At 34.3% G+C, this 25,555-nt stretch overlaps 2 protein-coding genes across 2 annotated transcripts; both read right to left on the bottom strand.

Moving 5' to 3' along the window:
* Positions 1-354: 354 nt before the first annotated feature.
* LOC133200860 (uncharacterized) lies at positions 355-2,373 on the bottom strand. Its single transcript, XM_061336673.1, has one exon. It carries the CDS (start codon positions 2,371-2,373, stop codon positions 355-357), a length of 2,019 nt encoding a protein of 672 aa, XP_061192657.1.
* Positions 2,374-7,777: 5,404 nt separating this feature from the next.
* Positions 7,778-23,553, bottom strand: LOC133200809 (protein O-linked-mannose beta-1,2-N-acetylglucosaminyltransferase 1-like). The gene is made up of 21 exons (XM_061336624.1): positions 23,477-23,553; positions 22,093-22,152; positions 21,017-21,101; positions 20,349-20,482; positions 20,048-20,113; positions 19,602-19,715; positions 19,096-19,213; positions 18,251-18,349; positions 17,956-18,077; positions 17,704-17,774; positions 17,372-17,447; positions 16,865-16,990; positions 16,358-16,416; positions 16,149-16,221; positions 15,731-15,859; positions 12,571-12,761; positions 12,265-12,373; positions 11,088-11,159; positions 10,213-10,254; positions 9,784-9,851; positions 7,778-9,531 (listed from the first exon to the last, which is right to left on the bottom strand). The coding sequence occupies exons 2-21, from the start codon at positions 22,129-22,131 to the stop codon at positions 9,471-9,473; spliced, it is 1,854 nt and encodes a 617-aa protein (XP_061192608.1). The 5' UTR covers positions 22,132-22,152; positions 23,477-23,553; the 3' UTR covers positions 7,778-9,470.
* Positions 23,554-25,555: the final 2,002 nt, after the last annotated feature.

The following is a 25,555-nucleotide window of genomic DNA, read 5'->3' on the forward strand; positions in this document are numbered from 1 at the left end:
GGTTCGTGGTTGCTCTGCTCTTATTTTGAAATGTTTAATGGACTTTTGAGCTCGAATAGTGTCCCTTATCTCCACATGTTTCACTTTAATTATCCATAGCTTCCTTTTCATTGGGTCAAACAGAAAAAAAACAAAAGTCGTTGGTAATCAATTTCTCCTAAATAACATAATCTTGTTTACTAATTCTATTCTGTTTACAACATATGTCAGCTGTAATGCATGTAAAGCAACAAATATCTTTCAGTCTGTTTATAAAATACACAATTAATAAAACTATTGATATTAATTATAGACAGTTTAAAAGTTTCCAATAAACTGTTAAAATTGAAGGATGACATCAGAAGTCTGTAATTCTCAACAAGATTTTCTCCGTTTTTGTAGAAGCAGTGTTGCTGATCCACAGAAAGGACCATCCATGTTCGTTAGGTCGCAGCACTGTAGCGTTTCTTTTATCCTCTTGTAGGTAGCAGTTTTTATTTTGTGGTGCGGTATTTGTTTGAGGGATCGTTTGTATGAATTTATAGCATCTTTATAATTTCCGGTGACATGTTGACATATTCCCAAGATCTGCCAAGCTATGTCTGTGTTCAGTATACACACTGTGTGCTCTAGGAGAAGATGCTGAAGGTTATCTAAGACTGCTTGTGCTTTCATCATGTCAAAATGTCTATAGCACAAGAACTGGAGCATGCGCAAGAGGACGATGTGTGGGATACTTAACGAATACTTCCGGTTCTGTAAACTACTTTGTTGCTCGATTATTAACTCATCGATATAACAGATCTTATTACTAAGTTTGATGTAATATGCTATAGCGTGTCCCATCTTTTTAAACAAAGGTTGCCCCCCTACAGCTTCTGTATAACTCGTATTTAAGGATAGCAAAAGCATTACATATGGCCTTGATAACTTGGTCTGTGCAATTTCTAAAACTGATAAGGCTTTTTTGAATCTGAAACTCTTATAATAATGCATTGCAACGTACAGCAAGTCGGAGACGAAACCAAGGTTTGAGGCTATTTTGGTCATGTGACAGGATTTTGTTGTTGCTAAGTACAAAAATTTATTTTTCCTTGGGTTGATTAAGATGTTGCGTAAGATGAATGCAGCACTTTGTAAGACGGTTGATGTAATGTACTGCAGCGTTAGAGCTTGAATTTCTGTTAACTGTAAGCCACACATTTGATGAACTGTGTTTAGGTACCACAAACAAACGCAAAAAGTTGGTGCTTGGAGTGAAGCAATGTTATATATGTCCGTGAATAGTTCCTTATCAAACATAACCTCTGAGATGCAACTGCATTCGTCTGTAGAAATAATTCTGGGATGAAAAAGGACATTCATCAGGATACATTTCACGGAGGGGCAGTCTAACAGGGACACCGTTCCTCTCTCATAGAACCCGTATAAGTAACGAAACAAGACTTCTTTTGCTGAGCCGTAGATTTTTGTTAAAAACATGTTGTTTTCAGGAATGAAAAAGTTTGAACAGACCCCTTCATACACCCATTTAATGATAAGTTTAAAGCAGACCCAAACGTTTTCAATGAGATTTTGAGGACACCAGATACACTGGGGATGTAGCTGAATTATACCCAAAAAAACCGCCGTCTTCATGTGATATGAAGAAAGTAATACACCAGTCTTAGGATGGATAACTTCTTTCAGGAACAACTTCAACAAACCGTAGGTCAAGAACTGACAGTGGCTCATAGAGGACACCAGTTTCATTTCTGCGACACAGAATGAGATTCGCCATTCATTGATTTCATGACGTCCAAGTTTGTGGCCTATTGGTACAACGTGACATCCACTTCTGACAATATCATAAACCACGTGAGGTTTGGGCCATGACTGACATCTGTCGACCCAACTGTAGGCCAAAGGGGGCCAAAGATCACAAGCAAAACCTTGAGCAGTGTCATATTCCAGATATCCACTGATATTGCCGCTACCACATGGTCCATGAATTGTAGAATTAGGAAACACCCTAGAGCAATTTATATGCCTGTACAAAGAACTTGATACATAGGGTCTGTTATTTATAATGACACATGCTGATAAGACCTCAGTTCTATTTGTTGGTGTCATTAACTGAAGCAACGTGTACCCTGGTGGACTGTCAGAGTAGAGGGCTAAAATGAGTTTGTGGATGGGCGTTTGGTAATACTGAGTCTGGGATAAGTCCCAGATCATCCGATGGTCATTTGGCCAGAACATGGCGTCTCTATCCAATCCTGGTAATCTAAATCCTTCACTGAAACTGCCAGCCCTCACGACACTGCGATCATCCATTGCTTTTGATTGGTTTCCTAGTATTTCCCCTACTTCCTTCACACTTCTCCTCATTTTGACCTGTTCTGACGTGCCCATAATTCCACAAAGTCCAAGAAACACCGATTCAGATACTGTCCTATGGATACCAAATATTCTGGAAACAAAGAAATTGGCATCTACAGGTCAATCTCTCTATCTCTCTCTCTCTTAATGAAAATGTTAGCTTTAATTTGGAATAATTTGAAATATAGCAATCCTAAACTGAAAATGCATATTATAGAAAAAATAAAGAAAGAGTAAATGGCAATTCTATATAGGATGGTGTTTTAAGAAAAGAAAAATAAAATGTAAAGGACAAAATTAAAAAAAGAACATCTGGAAGAAAAATGATTCTCCCTTTCCACAGATATCTAGCAAGATTCGTATGACTAAAAAATAAGAACAACCGTCAAGCTTGGTGATTTGCACTAAAATCATCGGTGAAATCAAAACTAAGGAAGTGTTTGTATGTATCAAATAATGTACAGTTTTTTAAAGTCGAAGAATAATTTAAATCTTTTTTAACATATTGTATATATATATATATATATATATATATATATATATATATAAAACTTACATATTTTGAGGTATAGAGTCCTCCATCTTTACCTCTCATCAAATGGCGTCTTCGGCCGTTTTCGTCAAGTGATTTCTTGACGGAAAAGGCCGAATTGTTCCCTTTGCAAAAGAAGTTCCCCGCAGTGGGTACTGTAGCTATCTCTACCATTGGCGGATCCAGAGGGGGTTTCTAGGGGGTTGGGACCCCCGTTTATCTTTGATAATGAAAGAGAGAGAGAACGTATTATTGTTATCTGGTATACTTAATTTTACTTTCAATATGTACGTTTTGAATTCAAGACTGTAGTTCAAAATATCTGATTAACCTCTTCCCATTTACCTGTTAAAGCCTGGAGGTACGGATCTTGTTTTAAGAAAAAACAACCGGAATTTGACTTTCGACTAATTGTAAGAGACATGCTTTGAAAGATTGCTTTAACATAATAAATCTGATGTGTATCCAATTTTTATAAAGCATTTCATAATAAAATTGTATGCACTCTTCTTATTAAACGATGTGAAGCTCAACTCTCAGAATCTCCGAAATATGATTGGTGAAGAGTGCCTCACTCACCTCGATGGATACCCGTTGTATAATTGTAATTACACTATACATAATTATATTGTTACTAATGTGACATATATTGGTCTGATGGGCAGGTGTAACGATGAATTTTGACCGCGGTTGAAAACTGACCCCGGGGGTCTCATTTCAACGTTGAATTTTGAGACAAGCGGTGTGGAATAAAGACCCTAGCCCGTTGAAAATTGAGCCGAATCGTTGAATTTTGATCTTCAAACCGGGTCTTAATTCAACAGCATAAAACATAATATGAATTATTGTTCACAATTCATTTAAGAATTACATTTGGATTAATATTTCACCGGGCCTGTAGAAACCACGGGAGGGGGCAGGGGATGGCCGTGTCCCGTGATATTTGCCAATATATACTATGCAATAGGAAAAAAACTAATTTACAGTTATGGTCGTTATTAAAAGTGTCTGATGACCTTTTTTGTTTGATTGGTTTTTTTATTATTGTGTATTTTTGCTTGCCAATGAATTTCTGTTTGGTTGCCCCCCCCCCCCCCCCGGAAATTTATTCCTATATGGACTGTTCACTGAATTTATTTTATACACTTAACTATGCTCAATTCCAAATGGACCGCTTATACCAAACATGTAGCAAATCCCCAATGGTCTGACAATATTTAAAGGCGCGATAACTTATGCAAAATATATGATTTTCTTAGCATAACCTGCCTGAACGATGATATATGATATTATTCCCCATTTTTGTTAAATTTTGGAAATTGTTCCTCTACTGTATGTAAAAATACTAGTGTTTTTATATACCGGTAGAGGGTCAGTCTGCAAAAATAAACAGAAAACGGGAAATAATATCAGTTATCAGAATTTACTACCCTATATATGAAGCTTGAAAATTGGGAGTTACCTATAATTTTACACAACAGATGTGGGAGATCTTTTAGACTGTCAATTCCTAAAACACGCACCCGAAAATCAAAGAACAGGCTCCGTGAAATCTACCTATTTTTGGTATCGATTCATTTTATGCAATTCCACAAGCACCTGTGCTACAAATTCGTAAAATTTGGTAATCTTTTTCCAAGAAATGAAATATAACTGACAAGAAAATGTCAAATACATTCAGGTAAATACTGGAATCTGGTTATTTCTGTTGTAGAATTTTGATGTCTCATTGTGGTATATATATAGGATCTCCCATGATTTGTAGTTGGATATGATTTTTATCCAACAAAATGTGTGTTTTTTATCCCCGAGCCTTGGCGAGGGGATAAAAACACACAACGAGTTGGATAAAAGTCATATCCAACTACAAATCATGGGAGATTCTTTTTATCCCATGTTATATACTTCACAACCAATGTTTTACACTGTTTTATATAGGACTCCACTTTATTTTACTTCATCGCGCTAACGCAAAAACCGTTGTGACGTCACAACTGTGGATTATGAAAAAATTATCCAATGAGTCATATCCACGGGATAAAGGGGTAAACATGGGATAAATATATATATATATATATATATATATATATATATATATATATATATATATATATATATATATATATATATATATATATATAATTTCAACTATTGTTCGATCTTGGGGACATGCTATTCTCGGCTAAAACATGATTGTTTATCTTACAATGTCAGCTTTAACGTTTCGCGTTTACTGTGTTACTGTATCACCATTAGATTGGCACCCCTCTATAGAAGCCACGTCCACTAATGGACTGTGACACGGGGTTAATGGACTATACCAAGTTAATTTAAGGCAAAGGGTGACTCTCTTCAACGTTCATTGTTAACATTTTTACCTTTCAAATTTCAACTAAATGATGATGATGATAATGTGTGTCACGGTGCGTGTTAATATTTTAATTTAATGGAAGGTTGGTTAAAAATAAGATATAAGCTTCATTTAACATAAATCTCAATTGATTCCTTTTAAATTAAGTAAATAATTCAATGACCTGTGATTAGAGGAAAAAGAAAAGGCAATCATTCCAGAATGATGTTATCGTCAAAATTTTATAATATACTGCAGCTGTATAAATATAAAAGTCTTTATAAAAAAAAAATAGTAAATCGAATATCAAATATATATTTAAATTAAGACAATTTATTTTTACACAGAAAAATGCCAAGACACGCCCACATTCATTTGTCAGCTGAGAAATACTTATGATAGCATTTTCTTTTTTATAGACAACCGAGGAATTGAGTGTTTCGTTTCCGTGCATATGAAGGGAATTTATGTGACCGATTTTTCTCATACTTAAATCTAAATGGCAGTGGTATAGTTCTCACGACAAGTAAATCTCAACCAGAGTAAAACAACCATGACAAAACAAAAGAGTAAAAGAAAGGTTTAACTAATACTTGTATTATATTGACAAATAAATATATAACATAACTTTACTGAGCTGAAAGCTCTTGTGGCCTTTTCTTATCAAATAGCCTTTCGTATGTTGCCCTAACTTTTTCTTTCTTTTTTTAAAAAAAAAATATTTTTGACTAAACTTCCCAAAGCATTTTCGGATGAAGGAAATTTAAGTTTGTTCAGGCCTTTTCAACGGGAGAAATACATGTAGTGAAAATAGGGTTATGCTATTTTCTTTGCAAGAAACTGTTCAAAACTTGACCCCTGAGCTGGATACGAGGCCGTTAATTTGTGTATTTTTTTTAACTTGAATCTATCTAGGGAAAATCTCCATCTGGAACTCATAGAGATGTCAGATAAATTAAATTGACGTGAAAATATCATATGTTTTAAATTTTGAATTTACTAGTGGGAGGTAAATTCAAAAATTTACAATACGATAAAACATGTAAAAACTCACCTATAGGGCTAGGGTGGGTCACGGAACGGGATAAAAGTTTTACATTGGAATGGTCATGTATATAGGAAAAAAATAGGGGTGGAGGGGGGGGGGGGTGCTGACTACAATCAGACATCAGTTTGACCCCTTGGCAAGAATTGGGAGAAAGCACAATGGAAGGAACATGTTACAGGGCAATATACATGCATGTACATGTGAAAATGTATGTAGTTAAGAATTTTTTCTTCTACTAAAGGTAGGTAAAAAAAAATAATCAACTAACTAATTGAAGTCAAATTCATACATGTTCCTTCGCAAACAAAAAATCTCTTTGTTCATAAGGTCGCGTTACTTACACAATTCCTTTAACTTTAAATGGATGTTTGAATGATTGTTGCTGTAGAATTAAGATCTTGCGGACTCCCTGTGATCTGATGGCGACATTAATTTGTCACAATTAACTGTGAATCAAGTGATCTATCTTTTCCTTGTCAACATATCTTTGATCAGTGTACGAGCGGGATGATTTCTTTCTTTCCAAAAAAAAAAAAAAATGAATTGCTGAATTTTTCCTTACACCTAGGGACTATTTGCTTGGAGAAAAAAAAGTTACATTCTATGTCAAATTTACTAACAATATAGTTAATGTGAAAAGTCTGGGAATATTAATTATTTCTTTACAGGTCCGTAGAACGCGGGTGGGGGTGGGGTACTTTTTCTGAGCAGTCTTTCGCTATAATTTTCATGTAAATTTCCATTTAGGTGCTGCACCCCCCCCTTCTCCCAAACTCTTTGTTCCTGTAAAGTCGAGCACTCGCAAATTCCAGCATTTGAGAAAAAAAATATACCTAAAAGTTAGAGAAAGGCCCCCACCTCACATACATACATACGAAATAGGATTTTCGGGTATAGATAGTTTACGTTTTTTGTTTTTTGGCTCGTCAGATTTTTTGGAATGGTCCCCCTCCCGACTTTTAAAACCGTTGCTACGAGCCTGTATTGGCAAAAAATTAGATGTGCATATCCTATAATTGACAGTTTAATAAAATGAGCGTTTTATTTCACAGAGTATGAACATCTTTAAGCAAGAAACCTATTGTCATATATTTATCTTAAATTATCAAAAGGAAACAGCTTATAAAAGTTTCTCAAAAGTTTGCTTCCGAATTCAAGCTTTTTATGTAATTACTAGCTGCTATACTTTAAAATGTTCTCATGAAATATTGTTTAACCAATGTTTCATCCTGACTTTTCGTCCAAAAAATCCAAGGACAGGGTTCTTCAGAGGACAGTGAAGGGACAGCCACAAGTATCTGCACTTTAAAAAAAAACTTGAATTTATGGTTTTGTTGACATCAAAGCAGACCCTGCTCCTTGAGAACTGACAATGATCTTGTGATCAAGTAAAATATCTTCATTTGAAAGAAAGTCCATGCCATACACACATTGAATAAAAACAAATATTTTAAAGTTATAACAATTTATTGAAATCTAATTGATAAATACTCACTAGACAGCAAAATTTACAGCTAAGACTAGATTATTAACGAAAAAATTCCTTTTTCAGGAAAAGTTGAAGTATTAAATGTTGAACACAGTTACTAAGTACTTAAATTATTGTAAAATCAACTTAAAATATAATAAGACAATGGACCTGAAACTAATTTGATTTTTGTGCAAGTTTTTGGTCTGTACCTTTCTGAGTTTGTTGATTGTTGAATAAACAAATGAGGTAAAAATATGTTAAGTGTATTATTGCAAAGACTAACACATTCAAGATTTTCATAATACTGAATCACAAGGCAACATAGATGACTAAATCATCAACTCAGGAGCAATTAAAGGGTAAAACTATTGCACCAAAAATATACTGAAGTTGACATTTGAGCACTATCTTTGATAAAACATAATTCAATTATTTTTGTGAGCAAATGGTGGTCAGTGTGGAAATGAATTAGCCATTTCACCAGTGTAATTATTGTCTTCATCAATTTATTGAACAGAAGAGGAAGAGTCATTTATATTGAATTTCAAAAAGGAAAAAGTTGAATATAATGAGAACAAAAAATGAGATAAAAAAATATTCTTAGGAAAATATACAATGTAACAAAATATCTCTCTCTCAAAAATTAACAGTTTCAAAATAAATTGCATAGATTAACATGTTAACTCACAACCTGTGTTATGACTCAAAAATAACAGCAGTAATATACATATCAGGAGAACCAACAGGTGTAAAATACAGGTGTACGCAGAAAAAAAACAGCATTTCATGCCGAGGGGGTGACACTTAGGTAACATTATTGGAAAGTATAGAACAACGATTTAACAAAAAATAAACATAATAAATATAAAAGATTTCTGACTAGAATATCTGCTTCTTAGTTGAGATTTAAACACATGAGATTATTCAATCTCTTCACAAATCTGTATCAAAAATTAATCAGTTCAATTCAAAATATTGCATAACAATTCAAGCACGCAATACGCTATGAACTTCAAACGTACAAACTACTAGTAAATTTTACCTGCAGTTTAATAATTTTCAGGCAAATTCCACCTGCAAATCAACAACTCTGATATAACAATTGATAATAAAGATAAGGGTTTTTCAGGCTTTACAGGTTTCATTACCTAAATAAAGCAAATGCATAAAAAAATATTTGTTACACAGATTTCTCTTAAAACTGTCATCTTAAAAATAAGATGCAAAATCTACAACACTTATAGTTCAGTGTTAAAAAAAGAAATGTACACTGTATAATATTATTTAATGCCCCTAAAGAGCATTCAAAATAAATAATAAAGCCTCAACAGAAGTGGCCTAGTACATTATAGCACAAAACAAGGCAGAATTCTTGTAACACTAATAATTACTAGTGTAAAATGAATAAGGCAGAATTCTTGTAACACTAATAATAACTAGTGTAAAATACGTGTAAATAAGGCAAAATTCTTGTAACACTAATAATTACTAGTGTAAAATAATCAATTAATACCACAAGGATTAATCAAATATATGACAAACTAAAGCCTCCACAAAGAGAGGCATGGCAGCACGTCGCCATCATCTACATATTTTAGGACATCTGTGTAGAGTTGTGCTTGATATCGACATGGCTACACACAATATGGTTACACAAGCTACAAAATTCTTCCTTCCACCGGTATGGTGATTTGTAGACTGTGGAAGAACCGAGTTCTAGATATTACCATCATGGCTTCTTTGACGGTTCCTGAAGGACAAATGGTGTCACGTTGCTGGGTTTATGTGTACTACAAATCAAAAAAAAGATTATGGCCAGCTAAAAAGAATATTCCTCATTCATAAATATCATAGATTGTATATTTAAAAAAATATCAGAAGATAATCATCTTCTTCATTTTTACAAATGTATTTATACCTTATCCTAAAATTGAGTTTACACAGAATGTATGGATTTATACAATGTAGACAGAGGTACAAAGTGATTGTTAGACAGACAGACAGCTGGACTGATAGATAGACAGATAGATAGACAGACTTACTGATATGGAGAATGAGGTACTCCTACCAACATGACTGGTGTACCATTGAGGTAAAGTCGCCACATGCTCTGTTATACAAGTAAATAAGATTTTATTTGGACTGAAGTATTCTTGATATTTCTATTTACTCTAGGATACAATATACATACATATTAAATATAGTAGATATAAATTATGTTCAATTTGAACATCTTCAAAATTTTAAGTCTAGAAAATGATATAATGGTATAAATTTCATATTTTCATATGACCTTGATAAACATGCACATATGCACAAAATAAACACTGAATTAAAAAGAAGCGATATACAATATCATATATGACATATGTTAATAATGTTTCAAGACAGATTTGTTTTTAGTTTGGAATAAAACAATTAATATCTAGATCTAAAATCATTACAAAGTTTTTGTAAGAGACTGATCCTACCTTATGAAGCCCTCGAACATCAAGATCCCAAAGGTGGTAACACTAAAATAAAGACAGAATGAGCTAAATAAGTTGGCAATCAAGCTATTATAACAAATCCTCATGCAAAAACCTTGACAAGCATTTATACCTTAGCTCTTTCATAATATAACACCACACCTTAGTGAGCTCTCATATAAAACCATACCTTAGTGAGCTGTCATAATATAACACCATACCTTAGTGAGCTGTCATAATATAACACCATACCTTAGTGAGCTGTCATAATATAATACCATACCTTGGTGAGCTGTCATAATATAATACCATTCTTTGGTTGAGCTGTCATGATCACCATACTTTGGTTGAGCTGTCATGACATAACACCATTCTTTGGTGAGCTGACATAATATAACACCATACCTTAGTGAGCTGTCATAATATAACACCATACCTTTGTGAGCTGTCATAATATAACACCATACTTTGGTGAGCTGACATAATATAACACCATACTTTAGTGAGCTGTCATATTATAACACCATACCTTGGTGAGCTGTCAAAATATAACACCATACCTTAGTGAGCTGTCATAATATAACACCATACCTTGGTGAGCTGTCATAATATAACACCATACCTTAGTAAGCTGTCATGATATAACACCATACCTTGGTGAGCTGTCATAATATAACACCATACCTTAGTGAACTGTCATAATATAACACCATACCTTGGTGAGCTGTCATAATATAACACCATACCTTAGTGAACTGTCATAATATAACACCATACCTTGGTGAGCTGTCATAATATAACACCATACCTTAGTGAGCTGTGACAGTCATAATATAACACCATACCTTAGTGAGCTGTCATAATATATAGCACCATACCTTGGCAAGTTGTTTCCACGTAGTGAAGTCTGTGGGATGCTGCATCTGTATATATAACACATGGACGGTGTCCTAAATAAAACAAAAGTATATATAACACATGGACAGTGTCCTAGACAGAATGAAAAAAATCAAATATGTAATTATTAGTCCCCTACCGGTGAAACCGGAGGGGACTATAGGTTTCCTCTGAGTCTGTCCGTCCGTCTGTCCGTCCGTCTGTCTGTCTGTCCGTCTGTCTGTCTGTCTGTCCCTCTGTCTGTCTGTCAGTCTGTCCCACTTGGTTTTCTGCACTTTTTTCCTAAACGCTTGCAGATATTGAGCTGATTTTTGGTATGTGGGTGTATCTTAATGAGTTACAGATCAAGTTTGCATTTCGTTCTGCTTCATTGATTTTTGACGGAATTACGGCCTTTTCAATTTTTACGGGTTTTCCGCAATTTTCTTCTAAATGCTTGTAGATATTGAGCTGATTTTTGGTATGTGGCTTTACCTTGATTAGTTTTAGAACAAGTTTGCATTTCGTCCCGCTTCATTAATATTTGACGGAATTATGGCATTTTCAATTCTTAACGGGAACCAGATTACACTTGCCGGTAGGGGACTAGTATTGCTAATGCAAAACTCTCAGAAGCTTGTTATACAAGAGGCACATGAGCCACAACGCTTGCCTTAGTAACTTTGGCCCTGCTGTTTTTCACCAGATTTTCCCTCCTGTAATACCTATTGTGACCCCACCCGACCCCTGGGGTCATGATTTGAACAATTTAAAATCTACACTACCCCAGGATGCTTCCACATAATTTTCAGCTTTTCTGGCCAAGTTGTTCTTGAGAAGAAGATTTTGAAATTTATTTTTAGTTTTCAGCTCAGGTGAGCTACTGTAATAAAGTCAGTAATTAATGAAATGTGTTCATTTTTCTCTCCTTTTTTATACATTTCAGAAATGAGGAGGTGACTTTTACATGCTTTTTAATTCTCAAAATGAGATTTGTATCTTGTGTTTACATGCTTTTTAATTCTTGAAATGAGATTTGTATCTCGTGTTTACATGCTGTTATTTCTGGAAATGAGATTTGTATCTCGTGTTCATATGCTTTTATTTCTAGAAATGAGATTTGTATCTCATGTTCACATGCTTTTATTTCTAGAAATGAGATTTGTATTTTGTTTTTACCTGATTTTTTGGAATGAGGCTACTATCACAAGGGTCTTTGGTGTGGTCTACCACTTTGGCTGTCTTCAGAATCTCATTAATCAACTCCTCATATTTCTCTGATGTCATCCTAATCAATATTCAAAAAGTGGTTATGTTCTCATAATAACACTAATTTGTAAGTGGTCAGTTGACAAACTTTAGCAGTGGTGCTTTTCACATAGCTTTGTTTACCTTTTTTTGACTTTGTTTACCTGTCTTTCTGTTTACATATCTTAGCTTTGTTTACCTGTCTTAGCTTTGTTTACCTGTCGTTGCTTTGTTTACCTGTCTAAATCTTTCAGAATGACATTGGACTCATTCAGAATGGAATGCTTCTTGAAGTAAACTTCCTGGAAATAAGGATTCATGTTGAGTCCTTTGGACCCAAAGTGATATGTCCGTGAAATGTCCGGGATGATGCACTCTCTGCCCTTCCTCATGGTAGGCAGCCTCATCCACATGTCCCAATCCCACTGCTGTAAACAGGAACAAGATGTGTTTGTGAAACACTATGCCCCCGTATGGTAGCTTATGTCGAAGGTTAAAGTTTCTCAAATGCAAGTCAAAATCCAGGCCAAAAGATAAAAAATGTTGATACCCAAAGAAAGATCTTGTCTCGAGGAAAACACCTGTGAAATTTGAAAGACCTAGATACAACTGTTCAAAAGTTATGGTGAAGGTTAAAGTTTTTTAAATAAAAGTCAAACGTCAAGGTCAAGGTCAAAGGGGTTGGTATCCAAAGGAAGATCTCATCACAAGGATTACATATGTGAAGTATGAAAGCCCTAGCACCAACCATTCAAAAGTTATGGCCAAGGTTTAAGTTTTTCAAAAGTAGGTCAAACTCCTAGGTCAAGGTCAAAGGGTCAAAGTGGTTGGTATCCAAAGGAAGGTCTTGTCACAAGGATTACATATGTGAAGTATGAAAGCCCTAGCATCAACCATTCAAAAGTTATGGCTAAGGTTAAAGTTTTTCAAAAGTAGGTCAAACTCCTAGGTCAAGGTCAAAAAGTCAAAGTCGTTGGTATTCAAAGGAAGGTCTTGTCACAAGAATTACATATGTGAAGTATGAAAGCCCTAGCTCCAACCATTCAAAAGTTATGGCCAAGGTTAAAGTTTTTCAAAAGTAGGTCAAACTCCTAGGTCAAGGTCAAAAGGGTCAAAGTGGTTGATATCCAGAGGAAGGTCTTGTCACAAGGAATACACATGTGAAGTTTGAAACCCTAAGCACCAACTGTTCAAAAGTTATGGCCAAGGTTAAAGTTTTTTAAAAGTAGGTCAAAGTCCAAGGTCAAGGTCAAAAGGTCAAAGTGGTTGGTATCCAAAAGAAGGCCTTGTCACAAAGAATACACATGTGAAGTTTGAAACCCCAAGCTCCAACTGTTCAGAAGTTATGGCCAAGGTTAAAGTCTCATAAAATTTTGCAAAAGTTGGTCAAACTCCAAGGTCAAAAGGTCAAATATGATGGTACCCAAAGAAAGGTCTTGTCACAAGGAATACACATGTGAAATATGAAAGTCATAGCTCCAACCAATCAAAAGTTATGGGCAAGGTTAAAGTTGACAACAGACAGACAGACAAGCAGACAAACAGACAGACAGGACAAAAACAATATACCCCCGGGATCTTTCGATCCGGGGCATAAAAATTATCCAGTCAATTATAATTCAGCAGATAATATAACTCAGACAGAATTATAATCCAGACAATTATAATTCAGAGGAAATATAACCCTGACAGAATTATAATCCAGGCAGAATTATAATCCAGACAATTATAATTCAGAGGAAATATAACCCTGACAGAATTATAATCCAGGCAGAATTATAATCCAGACAATTATAATTCAGAGGAAATATAACCCTGACAGAATTATAATCCAGGCAGAATTATAATCCAGACAATTATAATTCAGAGGAAATATAACCCTGACAGAATTATAATCCAGGCAGAATTATAATCCAGACAATTATAATTCAGAGGAAATATAATCCAGACAGGAAATATAAATGATAATGATCTACATTGTTCAGAATAATTTGGGCATAACCCCCCTTGCTTTAAAAGTGGGGCTTAAAAAAATCTGATGAGGATTTTTTTAAGAAATAAGGTATCATTTTTAAACTTTTATCAGGATGTAAATACGGGTTGGTCATGTGATCAAATACCAGAAAGCCCGAAGGGTTTATGGTAGATTTGATCATATGTCAACCCGTATTTACATCGTCACTGTGAAATTATGTCAATCGTTTTGATTTAACAATGAGTTTAAGGACACGTGACGATCCTGTTTTAACTTAAGGAATGTTTTTAAGTTTTGTGTAAGTTATTGGTGTGTAAATCACACAGACTTGTCACGTAGGCATATTTCATGAAACGCACTAGCGCTTCATGATAAATATGCCTACCTGGAAGTCAGACTTAACTTAAAAACATTCCTTCTATTTACATTTTACATGTTTAAATGCACCAAAAACACACTTAATGTTTGAATTTCTCCCTGCCCTATATCGTCATATTTCTATTAACGCCTCTGTAGCCTCATTGTGATGTCACTTTAGCGCAAGTTTCTCTGTGTATATTTCTATGCGTGAGTATACACAGAAACGGTTTTCAAATCAATTTCACAGTTGGCTTAGCAGAAAAACACAGCAAATGCAAATACATGTATATAGAATTAAATATGCCTTACTTAGATAGTGTTATATAAGGGAAAACATTTGCAAATGTAAATATATAAGAATAAAAATTTGTCTTTTCATTTGTATTCCTACAAACTTCTGAGCTATGTGTGGTGTTGTCTTAACGTATTGTGGTCCCCTGCTTTCAGGCTCTAATCAGGGTTGGGGTGCAATGATTTATGGCATATTGTGTTCTGTCTGTCCATGATACTAAAAGTGTTACCTTTTTTTTAAGTAATGTGTTCTGGTGCAAAATTATGGCCAAGATTAAAATTATTTAAAATGTGTAAAATTTTCAGGTCAAACTTTAAGGTCAATGTAAGGATGTCAAAAGTCTTGGAACATTCAGAAAGTTCCAAGCACAGGTAATAAACAAGTGAAATACATGTATGAAAGCCATATCTTCTCTCATTCCAAAGTCATGACTAATTAAAGTTTTTGTCACAGACAGAATGAAAGATAGATCCACAGATAGACAGGCAGATGGTGGAAAAATGAGATTTAATGTCCCCACACTTTTGCAACAGCATGGAACAAAAAAAATGTGTGTTGTACCATGTGTGAGAAAACAGGCTGATTGTATGAGTGTATGTCTCATGTGTGAGAAAACAGGCTGATTGTATGAGTGTATGTCCCATGTGTGATGTACCATGTGTGAGAAAACAGGCTGATTGTATGAGTGTATGTCTCATGTGTGAGAAAACAGGCTGATTGTATGAGTGTATGTCTCATGTGTGATGTTTTTGAAGTAACATTACTCTTACTTTATCGGGGGATGGCCATTGTTTCTCCAGTTCTGTTTTGAACAGTTTTTTCTTGAGTAGCCACCCCAGACCAGGCATCGTCTCCACCCTGTAGAGAAGGCTGGGCTCTTTACAAGAATGGGAGTATCCCTAATACAAAAAAATTAATCTGTCTCAACTTTCATTCTCAGATTAAACATTACTGGCATTTATTTTTTCAATGTTTCAAGAAAGACTATTAAATAAAGTACATGTATATATGGAAGATAATCATCTGGTAGACATTCATTGTTGCAGTACAGTACCTATGCCTACCTGGTCATTCCATGCTAAGATAAAGTATAGTATCTATGTCTACTTAGTCTTTCTGAGATAAGTTATAGTATCAATGCTTACCTGGTCAATCCATGTTGAAATACAATACAATATCTATGCCTACCTGGTCATTCCATGCTGAGATGCAGTATAGAGTGTCATCTTTCTCCATTAGATGGATTGTCTGACTAAAATAACTGAGGAAAAAAAACAAACTCTTGTTATATCAAAATAACATTCAACATTTACCTTACTTTATATGAACATAATAATTAAATAATGCCACAATAAGGTTCTGTTGACACATTTAGTTTTGTCACATAATCCACTTACTTAAAGAAATCAGGTGATACATCAAGGTCCTCTTCTATAACTATTGTGTACAGAGCTGACTGTGGAGTAAAGGAGAACATGTTAGACTGTTAGCTGTATTTGAAGTCATAGTGTTGTACATAACAAGACATTTTAAGCTCTAAATCGCTTTTGACTGACACACATTTATACACCTCTATAACGAATACAAGATACAACTGAAAAGGAACGTGTACTAATTTCATCCACTGTAAGGAATTAATTAGAGATACAAAATATTTGTAATAAAGATCTACTGCATGATACTCTGATACAGAACTCTTGGAATATAGTTACAAATTAAATTTTGATTACTGAAAATATATTCACCAATAATTGCAATGCCTTAACATCTATATATCTTTATCCTACATTTGTATTAAAGTGGATTCACATCAAAATTTGTCTGCTTTTCAAAGCCAATTCTAGTCTTACCTACAAGTGTAGAATACACTGAGGATGATACTTTGACAATGAAAGAGTACTCACTGGATGAAGGTCAAACGTAGAGGTCAGACTGGCCTTATAGTGTTGACTGACCCTCGCATTCTTCTTCCCCAGCGGCGTGTGCTGAATCCCCCTCAATCCTAGGAGTCTCGTCACCTCAAGAGGCTCCTACAGGGAAAAAATACATACACTGTCATTGATTGGTCAAAGTTTCACACTGACAGTAATAGTGAATTATTTAACATTTATAATCTTCTAGGCATGGAGTTTTTTGGTTTTTTTTTTTTGCTAAAAGCTCTATGGGGAGTTCATAACAGTTCTAACATGTACCCTGATGTTCCCTCCTTGTTTATATGCCATTATAAGATGTTGATTTATATTTCATTTCCAGAGATATGAAGAGGGTACATGGTTCAAAAAAGTCCTGGTCTCTCAAATTTCATCATTTATCTGATGAGGATTAAGTAGTTTTTCATGTTAATGGCATTCCATGTTAACATGTCCAACTAAAGTCACATTTACTTGTTAGCAGAGTAAACAAATATTCACCTCGAAAAATCCATCAATAAAAACAGTGATCATTTCTGGCTTTACTCCAGCTGTGGACAAAAGCCTGATAAGCATTCTGAAAAAATAAGTACAGTATTTAAAATATAATACTCTATTTTTTACAAACAAAAAATCATGGGGCACCAGAATTCAGAAACTTCTAGCATGAAAATTGTGTACATCTGCTGTTCAACTTAAAACAGTTTAATTCTGGGTAACTTATAGGTATACACCTGTACCCTCATATTTAACTCTGGGTAACTTATAGGTATACACCTGTACCCTCATATTTAACTCTGGGTAACTTATAGGTATACACCTGTACCCCTCACCTGTACATATACTGGGGTCTGTTGCTAGCTATCACTGTTATGGCCACATTCTCCAAATTATCCTTGTCCAACTATTCCACCATAATATAAAAAATATATATATATGATATACATATCAGGCAAGTTAGACCACAGTCTGTGTAATTGAGAAAAATGTAATAATAATGTTGGACTCATGATATTAAGTCCATGAACAACATGTACATGAAAAATGCATGCAAGCATTATATGCTTTATAGGAATTTGTCCTACCTTTGATGGATGGAATGTGATTGGGTCAGGATTTTGGCAGTCACAAACCTTACCATACCCCTCCATCTTCTCACAAAATGCCTGTCTCTTAGGCTCAGTCTTTGTCCACGGACAATTAGAATCTACCAATAATTGTATTACCATCCATTTAATAAGGGAATAATGTTATTTCAGGTTTCCCTAACAAATTCAACTAAGGAAAACATTAATGAAACTGCTTCTAATGCAGTTTGACACACTTTTCAAATCATATCAAATATGGGAAGTAAGTAAGGGTACCAGTTGAACTCCTTACCTTGTACTGGAACCAGTTTAACGACCTCCGTGACAGTAATTCGATCTCCCCAGCTTCCCATACTTGCAGCCTTGTTGTGGCGCTCACTGATGACCTTACCTAAATATCATTTATATTGTAAAAGTACAGGAAGGCATCAAAAGTGAGTTGAAAGTTCCTACCACCTTTATTTTAACCTCAATAATTCAAACTCTTGGATATCTAAAAGTTTTTTCTTGGCCCCACTGAATTTCAGATGACAAGTTTTGACTGTACATATAAGTATACTTTAAAGTACAACACAGGTATTGTAATTCATTCATGACAATAATAACAAAAACACCTGCAATCAGTTTATTCTCAATGAATCATGATCTTACATACAGAGCTTACTAACTTAAAAGGTTCAGACTACAAAAAAAAAAAACGAATTAGTCATTTTTTCTCAACTTATTCCAGTGAAACTTGTCTAATCCAACATACACTGGGAAACAAATTTTCTGACAGAATAGACTGGGTACACAGTATAAAGAACATCGAAAACAGTCAAATGGGAATGCCTTAGATAAGGGTTGGAATTCACAGTGAAACGGATTACACAGGTGTCAGATTAGACAGATTTCACTGTAATAAGATACATACAGTAAAAGTACCAAATAATTTTAAGTTCAGTTTCCTCTCAAATTTTCATTTAAATTTTGCTCTAAGCAACCTTTTAATTAGCCTTCTGAATCTTTCCCTTAATCAATGTTCTCTGAGTGCCTCCTTCAAATTAGCTTCTAAATATTTCCCTGAATCAATGCTCTCTGAGTGCATCTTTTAAACTATCTTCTGAATCTTTTCTTGAATCAATGCTCTGTACTCACCTCCTTTGAAGCAGATAAATATCCACATGTCCCTAAAGGTTAGCTTCTCTACTGTCACACTGCCCATCTTGCCCAGGACTGCCCGGGCTTCAGGTTTTAGCTGAAATGACCCCTCATCCTGAAGAAGTAAAATAAAGTGATAGACCTGATTATACACTAGAATGTATGATCTACATGATGATGATTCAAATACACACATATTTGTATTTTGTATGATTCTAACATACAGCAAGATCAGATCCTAATATGAGAGACTTGTGAAATAAAAATAATCTGAACAAGATCTGGCTTACCTAAATATAAATATGTTACTATTTCAGACAGATGTATACAATTTATTCAAGCTTATTAATACTCTTGTTAAAGTAGCAAGTCATCACCAATACCATTTTCATGACAAAGCAGTATGAATAATTTGTATGGAGAATCCTCCAGTCCTGCTCCCTTGTCTAGCAGTAAAATAACCTTGTAGTACATGTATGCCCTACTATTCTCCTGATACGTACTTTAATGGTGAAGACTAAGATTCTATTTTTAGAGATGCGGTCAATGAAGTCTAACATGGCTTGGTCTTCTCCTGCGCTGTACGTATCAAACACCTGTTTTGCCATTACATGGCCCTAAACACAAAATAACAAATTTAAAAAAACATACTCTCAAAATGAACAGGTGAGAGATATGTTAATAAAGAAAAAATCCCAAATAATAATTCATGGAAGTTTCTATCTGTGTGCAATATCAAAACTTTTTAAAGACACAAATAATGACATTTCCATGCAACTAATACATGTATATTTATAGTTAGTATGGTTAAATGTTAATATTTGCATCTGATATTGCATATATTTGTCACAAAAGTAGATAATTTGTGACCTAGACTTGATAACAGTGTTCTTACTCATTCAGAAATTGATCATGTTGATAAGCTCTAGACTTTAAACTCCATACTTACTGTTGCTTGATTTAGGACCAATAAATGGATTCCCCTGTGGACATCGAAGTCGTCATCCTGGTAAACCTGGGGACAATAAGAGGAATAAAATACTGAACAAATTATCACACAAACAAACAAACACACAAAGGTCTTCACATCTAAAAATTTTAAAACCAAGTACAAATCTTAAAACTTAAGGAATTTATTGTTTTATTAGTTATGCATTCTGGTCAAACAGAAAATAACAATAGGACATTTTATCAAGTCAATTCTTCAGTTTTTAATCCAATATAATTACTATTTTGTTGTAAACACACACCGTGTTTCCATTGATTGTTACTAACACCAGGGACTTGCTTGACGTTACACCGAGTGATATCTCTGTGGGGGGGTTCTCTTCGTCTTTTTTCTCGGAGACGGCTGGGGTTTCTCTTTTCTTGGATCTCTTTTCGGCTTCATTAGAAAATCGAAAAAATCCATCTCATTATAATCCACAGGGGTAGTAAGGTTAAATGTTGAGGAAAAAAACACTAATTCAGATATTATTATTACTTGGTAATCTGTTCATTCAAATATACTCTTTATTTGGTTTCCTAGAGAAAAACTTCGGGCAGAGAAGATACAGAAAATATCCAAGAGGCATTTCTTCTATCACATTCAGAGTGTTTGTCACAACAAATTTTATTTTGCTGATTTTTTTTTCTTTTTTTGTTCTTTTCTTTTTTTCTGTTTGTATGTTTGTTTATGTAATAGTAAGGTGTCCATTATTTATCCATCCCTCTATTTGTTTGTCTATCTGTCTGTCTGTAAACAATTTTTTTTCCAAAACACTACTCCTCCTACAGTTTCAGTCCAATTTCAATATAACTTAGTACAAGAGTACTTACAAAATACATGTCTATTTATCAGTTTTTGAATATGTTGAACAGTATTGCCATGGTTACTAAAAATAGAAATTTCTGTCAAATTCGGGGCCCTGGTACTGACCTTGATCAAGGTTTCTCTGATGGGTCTGCTTTATAAATGAAATGTTAACTATCGCAGTCACAACCAGTATCAGCAGCAGACCTCCCTGTAACCAAGACAACAGAATTATTTCACATCAAATTCTCTTTCACTGTCATCTTTTTATACATACTGATTGTCACTTCAATGTATTTATGTGTCTCAGAATATCATTTATCATAAACATTTATACTTTCATGTAAACTTCAGTTGAACTTCGGTTTCTCAAACACGGATATCTTGAATACCATGGATATGTCAAAGTCATTTTGAAGTCCCAACTGCTTATTCGTTAAGTATTTTACCATGGATATCTCGAATCCTCGGATATCTCGAAGTATTTTCTCGGTCCCTTCTGTTCGAGATAACGATGTAACGTTTGACTGTAGTTGAATCTCATTTGTCAAGAAACATTTGTTTGAAAACACTTTTACAATCTGAATGATGAAACCACACCCTCCAGTATGATTGAAAGTAGCAACAGGCAACATTGCTTGACGACAGCTGATATTCCAAAAATATATTAACTGCACATAATATATGTGCACAAGGTTCACTGATATATATCTTTATATAAAATATTCAGTATTGCATGTAATATTTATACAATATCGTCTTCTCTCACACCAGATATTAACAAAAGGCATTGCTGGATTTCCTTTGTCATAGTTTTGCAGCACCAATCAACAAATACATGTACCAGTACTTGTTAATTTTTGATACAGAAAATGAAGCATTTGAATATTAAATGATTTGTGTTTTAATATTACCTGAATTAAATCTTCAATATAAATCAAAGGTCATTTGAAATATTAGACCATGCATTCTTCAAATGCTCCATAATCATGATAATATAGAGTAAAGAAGAAGGTGCTAAGTCTACTTTATTATTGTAATATGCAGAGTTCAACAGATACGAACATCTGTGGGGGTGGTTATTGTTGTTGTTTTAAAAGATTTTTAGAGACATGATAACAGTAACACCTGATCTTTAACATGAAGTCTTGATACTTTGGTTTAACTAGGTCATTATACACATGGAAAAGCAAAAAGATTACCTGCAGAATTCTTGTTACCCATTTCTTTCTCAAGAGCATATTGGAATAGAACTAGTATTTCTGAAATACACATAAATATTTTAATATTACTTTGAAACATATATAGGTATCTTTTAAGATGCAGTGAGTTAAAAACAAAGACCAGCTTTTGCTTCAATCGTTGAGTTACAATATCCAGCTTGGACACTGTGTGAGTTAATAGAGAGCATTTACAAGAGTTAACACATACTGACTCTGGTCTCTTGGTGGACAGTGGTAACCCCTTTGACTGACTTAAATTTAATTTTCAGTAACATTTTAAACACTTAAACCATGTAAATAATTTATAAGTTGTTTACTGTACATGTATTCTACTATTTACAACAGAAATATGACACTTTACCATTTTTTTAAGGGGGGGGGGGAGTAACAAAAGAAAATATTATTCAGTAAAACACTTGGAAAACAAGAATAACTGAATATGCTATTGATGATTCGATTGTTGCCCACAACTGAAAGTTGATGCTAAAGTTCGCCAGATGTCAATTAATTGTTGATTACAATAGTCATGATAAATCTGATTGAAAAAAATATAAACATGATGTAAAAATTGAAGTAACTTTATACAACTTGATATAATCTTAACTTTTGTGAAACAATATGGCTGCTCCATGTGGCAAAAGAATAGAAGATGGTTCATTCTGTTCTATATTCGATCATCCTCACAATGTCAAGGTTTTGTGATTTCAGAACTCCACACAAACCCTTGACATAAGTCGCTATTTAAAAGTTGGGTTTGTGGTTACACATGACGTAATGGGTAATTATAAACTAACCAATGAGAATATGTTTTTCAAATCCGTCGTTTTCAAATGGCCCAACTCCAGAGCATATGTTTTGTGATTGTTAGGAGGACGATCTTCCAAAGATTAATCCCTGATGTTTCATTTAATGTTAACTAGTCACAAATCCTACAATATCGACACTTTCCATTTGAAAGACAAGTAATTACAAATCTTACCTATACAATAAAAGCTGATTGGTTCCAGTCCTAGACCAGGAACAAACGAAATAGTAGCTTTCTAGCCCAACTTTTAAATAGCGACGTATGTCAAGGGTTTGTGTGGAGTTCCGAAATCACAAAACCTTGACATTGTGAGGATGTTGTATATTATTTTCGTATTTTTTAATAAGAAAAGGGTTTGAGCTTTTTGATTGATTAATAGATACTGGACTTTCCATTATATTCGATAAAAGATTATAAAAAAAGATTCCGAATTCTCATCAGATCACTAGAATCTACTAACGGCTGCCAGTTTAGCTGGTTAGCAGATGGGCGGGGTCACTGTTTATTCCTGATTCTACCACTATGCAATTACTTCGTAGATAAAATTCAAACATTTACCACTTAGAAATATCACTTTCCCATTCACTTTTCATGTCCTTTAGTCTGGAACGTGCCTTTAAACAACACAGGCATAAAAAATCTACAAAAACCACAAAACTTTGCAACAGTAAGTAACAACGGGATAAGTACCAACGATTGCTAAAATTGAAGTCAACTTGGTAATTATAACATTTCCGGAAAGTAAGACCCCCCCCCCCTCCCCAACAAACACACACACACACACACACACTTCACGGCAACATAGGCACCTGGATTTTCATCGAAAAGTAGCAAATAAAGCCCTAGATTAAGACATCACTACCACTCTGCATATACATTTATATATTTATGGAAGTGAGATTTTTTTTAATCTAGAGCTTTATCGCTTTATTGGCTATATAGTGTCTGTGGTCACTGTTAGATTGAGTCCATAAGGAATAAGCATGATAAGCTCAGTAGTGAGGTTCCTTTAATGATAAAATCACTTAAATGATCTTGCAGAATCTTGCATTAGTGAATAGATTATTCTTCTGTAATGATAAAATTTTATCATTATTGATAGACCATCGTAAACATCAATATAAAACGTTCACTTACATTTTTTCATTAGAGGATAAAAATGTATATATGGGAAAAATATGCACGTGTACTCGCATCCACTAATGATAAAAAAAGACTCGTGCATTAGCTGATGAATTTGAAATCCGTTAAAAATATGATTTAGGTTTTAGTATATTTGTAGTTGTTTGGGGTGGGGGATGTGGTTGGGACATGTGCCTGTCCTATATCTATTATTATTAGGGTTCTCAGTGTTGTTTTTGAAATGAATTGATGTAACTAGATTGCTCAAATGAGCAATTCTGATCAAAATTTATCTGTCGTCGTTGGTGTTGTCTGTCCTCGTTGGTATTGTGGTCGTTGTATTGAACTTTTTCACATCTTCATTTCCAGAACAAATGGGTCAATTTCAACCAAATTTGGCACAAAGTATATAGTATCATACTTGGGTGCAGGGAAGTTTGTTCCAATGAATTAAATGTCACGTCTCTTTCCAAGAAGATATAGTCAAGAAAAGGCAAATACATGTGTTTGGTGGAGTTATACAAACATTAAGAGCTTCATGATATACATGTGATGTAGATTCACCTTTATTCAATTTATGGCCTCCAGTGGTATAGGGTGCGGTCACAATAAGGGAATAAAGTGATACTTAATCATATTGAATTAAAACATTCCTATATCAAGTTGATTCAAGTTTATTCGAATTATTGTCACTAGAGTTAGGGTGAGTTAAAACTGGAGATTTACATAAAACAGATATTCAGTGGAAAACTTTTTGGAAAAAAAATCTTGTCCAGAACTGCAAGGCCATATAAGTTACAATGACATTTAGAATCATTTTCCCCCATGTATTAGTGGATTCAAGTTTGATTAATCCACGACCCATTGAAGCTAGGATTGGGTCATATTGTTGGGTCTTTTTTTCATTATTTATAGAAAAGTAAGTATGACTAGGTACCTGAGATCCCTGTGTAATACACAGTAATCCTAGCTCCCAGTTTCTTGTTCTCTACCGCGGTATGTCCTGTGTTATTTGACAGCGCTATACCCTTATACATGTAGGAACATGTACCCGTCCTGAATTTGAAATCATGGTTGTATCCTGGCTGTTCACATGATAATAAGGAGAACGTGTTTAAAATGTTTTTGCTGGTAATTTTATTCTCTTCTCAATTGGGTGTGACTTAAATTGTGTTCGCTTCACTAAATAAAGGAAAGTTAAGATTTTATTTATTTTCTGAAGCGAAGATATACATAAGTCACACCCAGGCTGGGGGAGCATAAATTTATCATTAAAAAATTGACAAGTCAAGAAATACCTCGAGTGTACATATATAAGTCGCAAAGCAGTCTAAATTGATGTTACCCGAGAAGAGGGTTATTTTATCATATTTAGGCATATATACATGTATGTGTAAAGTTTTATGGCAGATAAATATCGATGCAAATGAGTGACTTCATACAGGTGCTCGTTTCAGAAGTAGACAATTACAGAGACAGCCGAGCGTCTGGTAGATTATACTAAACACGAAGATA

The sequence above is a fragment of the Saccostrea echinata genome, unplaced genomic scaffold (assembly GCF_033153115.1).
Source record: "Saccostrea echinata isolate AGI-Se365-2 ecotype Australia unplaced genomic scaffold, CSIRO_AGI_Sech_v1 ptg000041l, whole genome shotgun sequence".
Lineage (NCBI taxonomy): Eukaryota > Metazoa > Mollusca > Bivalvia > Ostreida > Ostreidae > Saccostrea > Saccostrea echinata.

Coding starts and splice junctions, on each gene's coding strand:
- LOC133200809 (XM_061336624.1), bottom strand. CDS start 22,131: ATGCTCTTGAGAAAGAAATGGGTAACAAGAATTCTGCAG. Junction 18,350..19,095: donor ATTTATCTGCTTCAAAGGAG/GTGAGTACAGAG, acceptor AATGATATTTAG/GTAAGGTCATCAGTGAGCGC. Junction 15,860..16,148: donor TCTCAGCATGGAATGACCAG/GTAGGCATAGAT, acceptor TTTTTGTATTAG/GGATACTCCCATTCTTGTAA.
- LOC133200860 (XM_061336673.1), bottom strand. CDS start 2,373: ATGGGCACGTCAGAACAGGTCAAAATGAGGAGAAGTGTGAAGGAAGTA.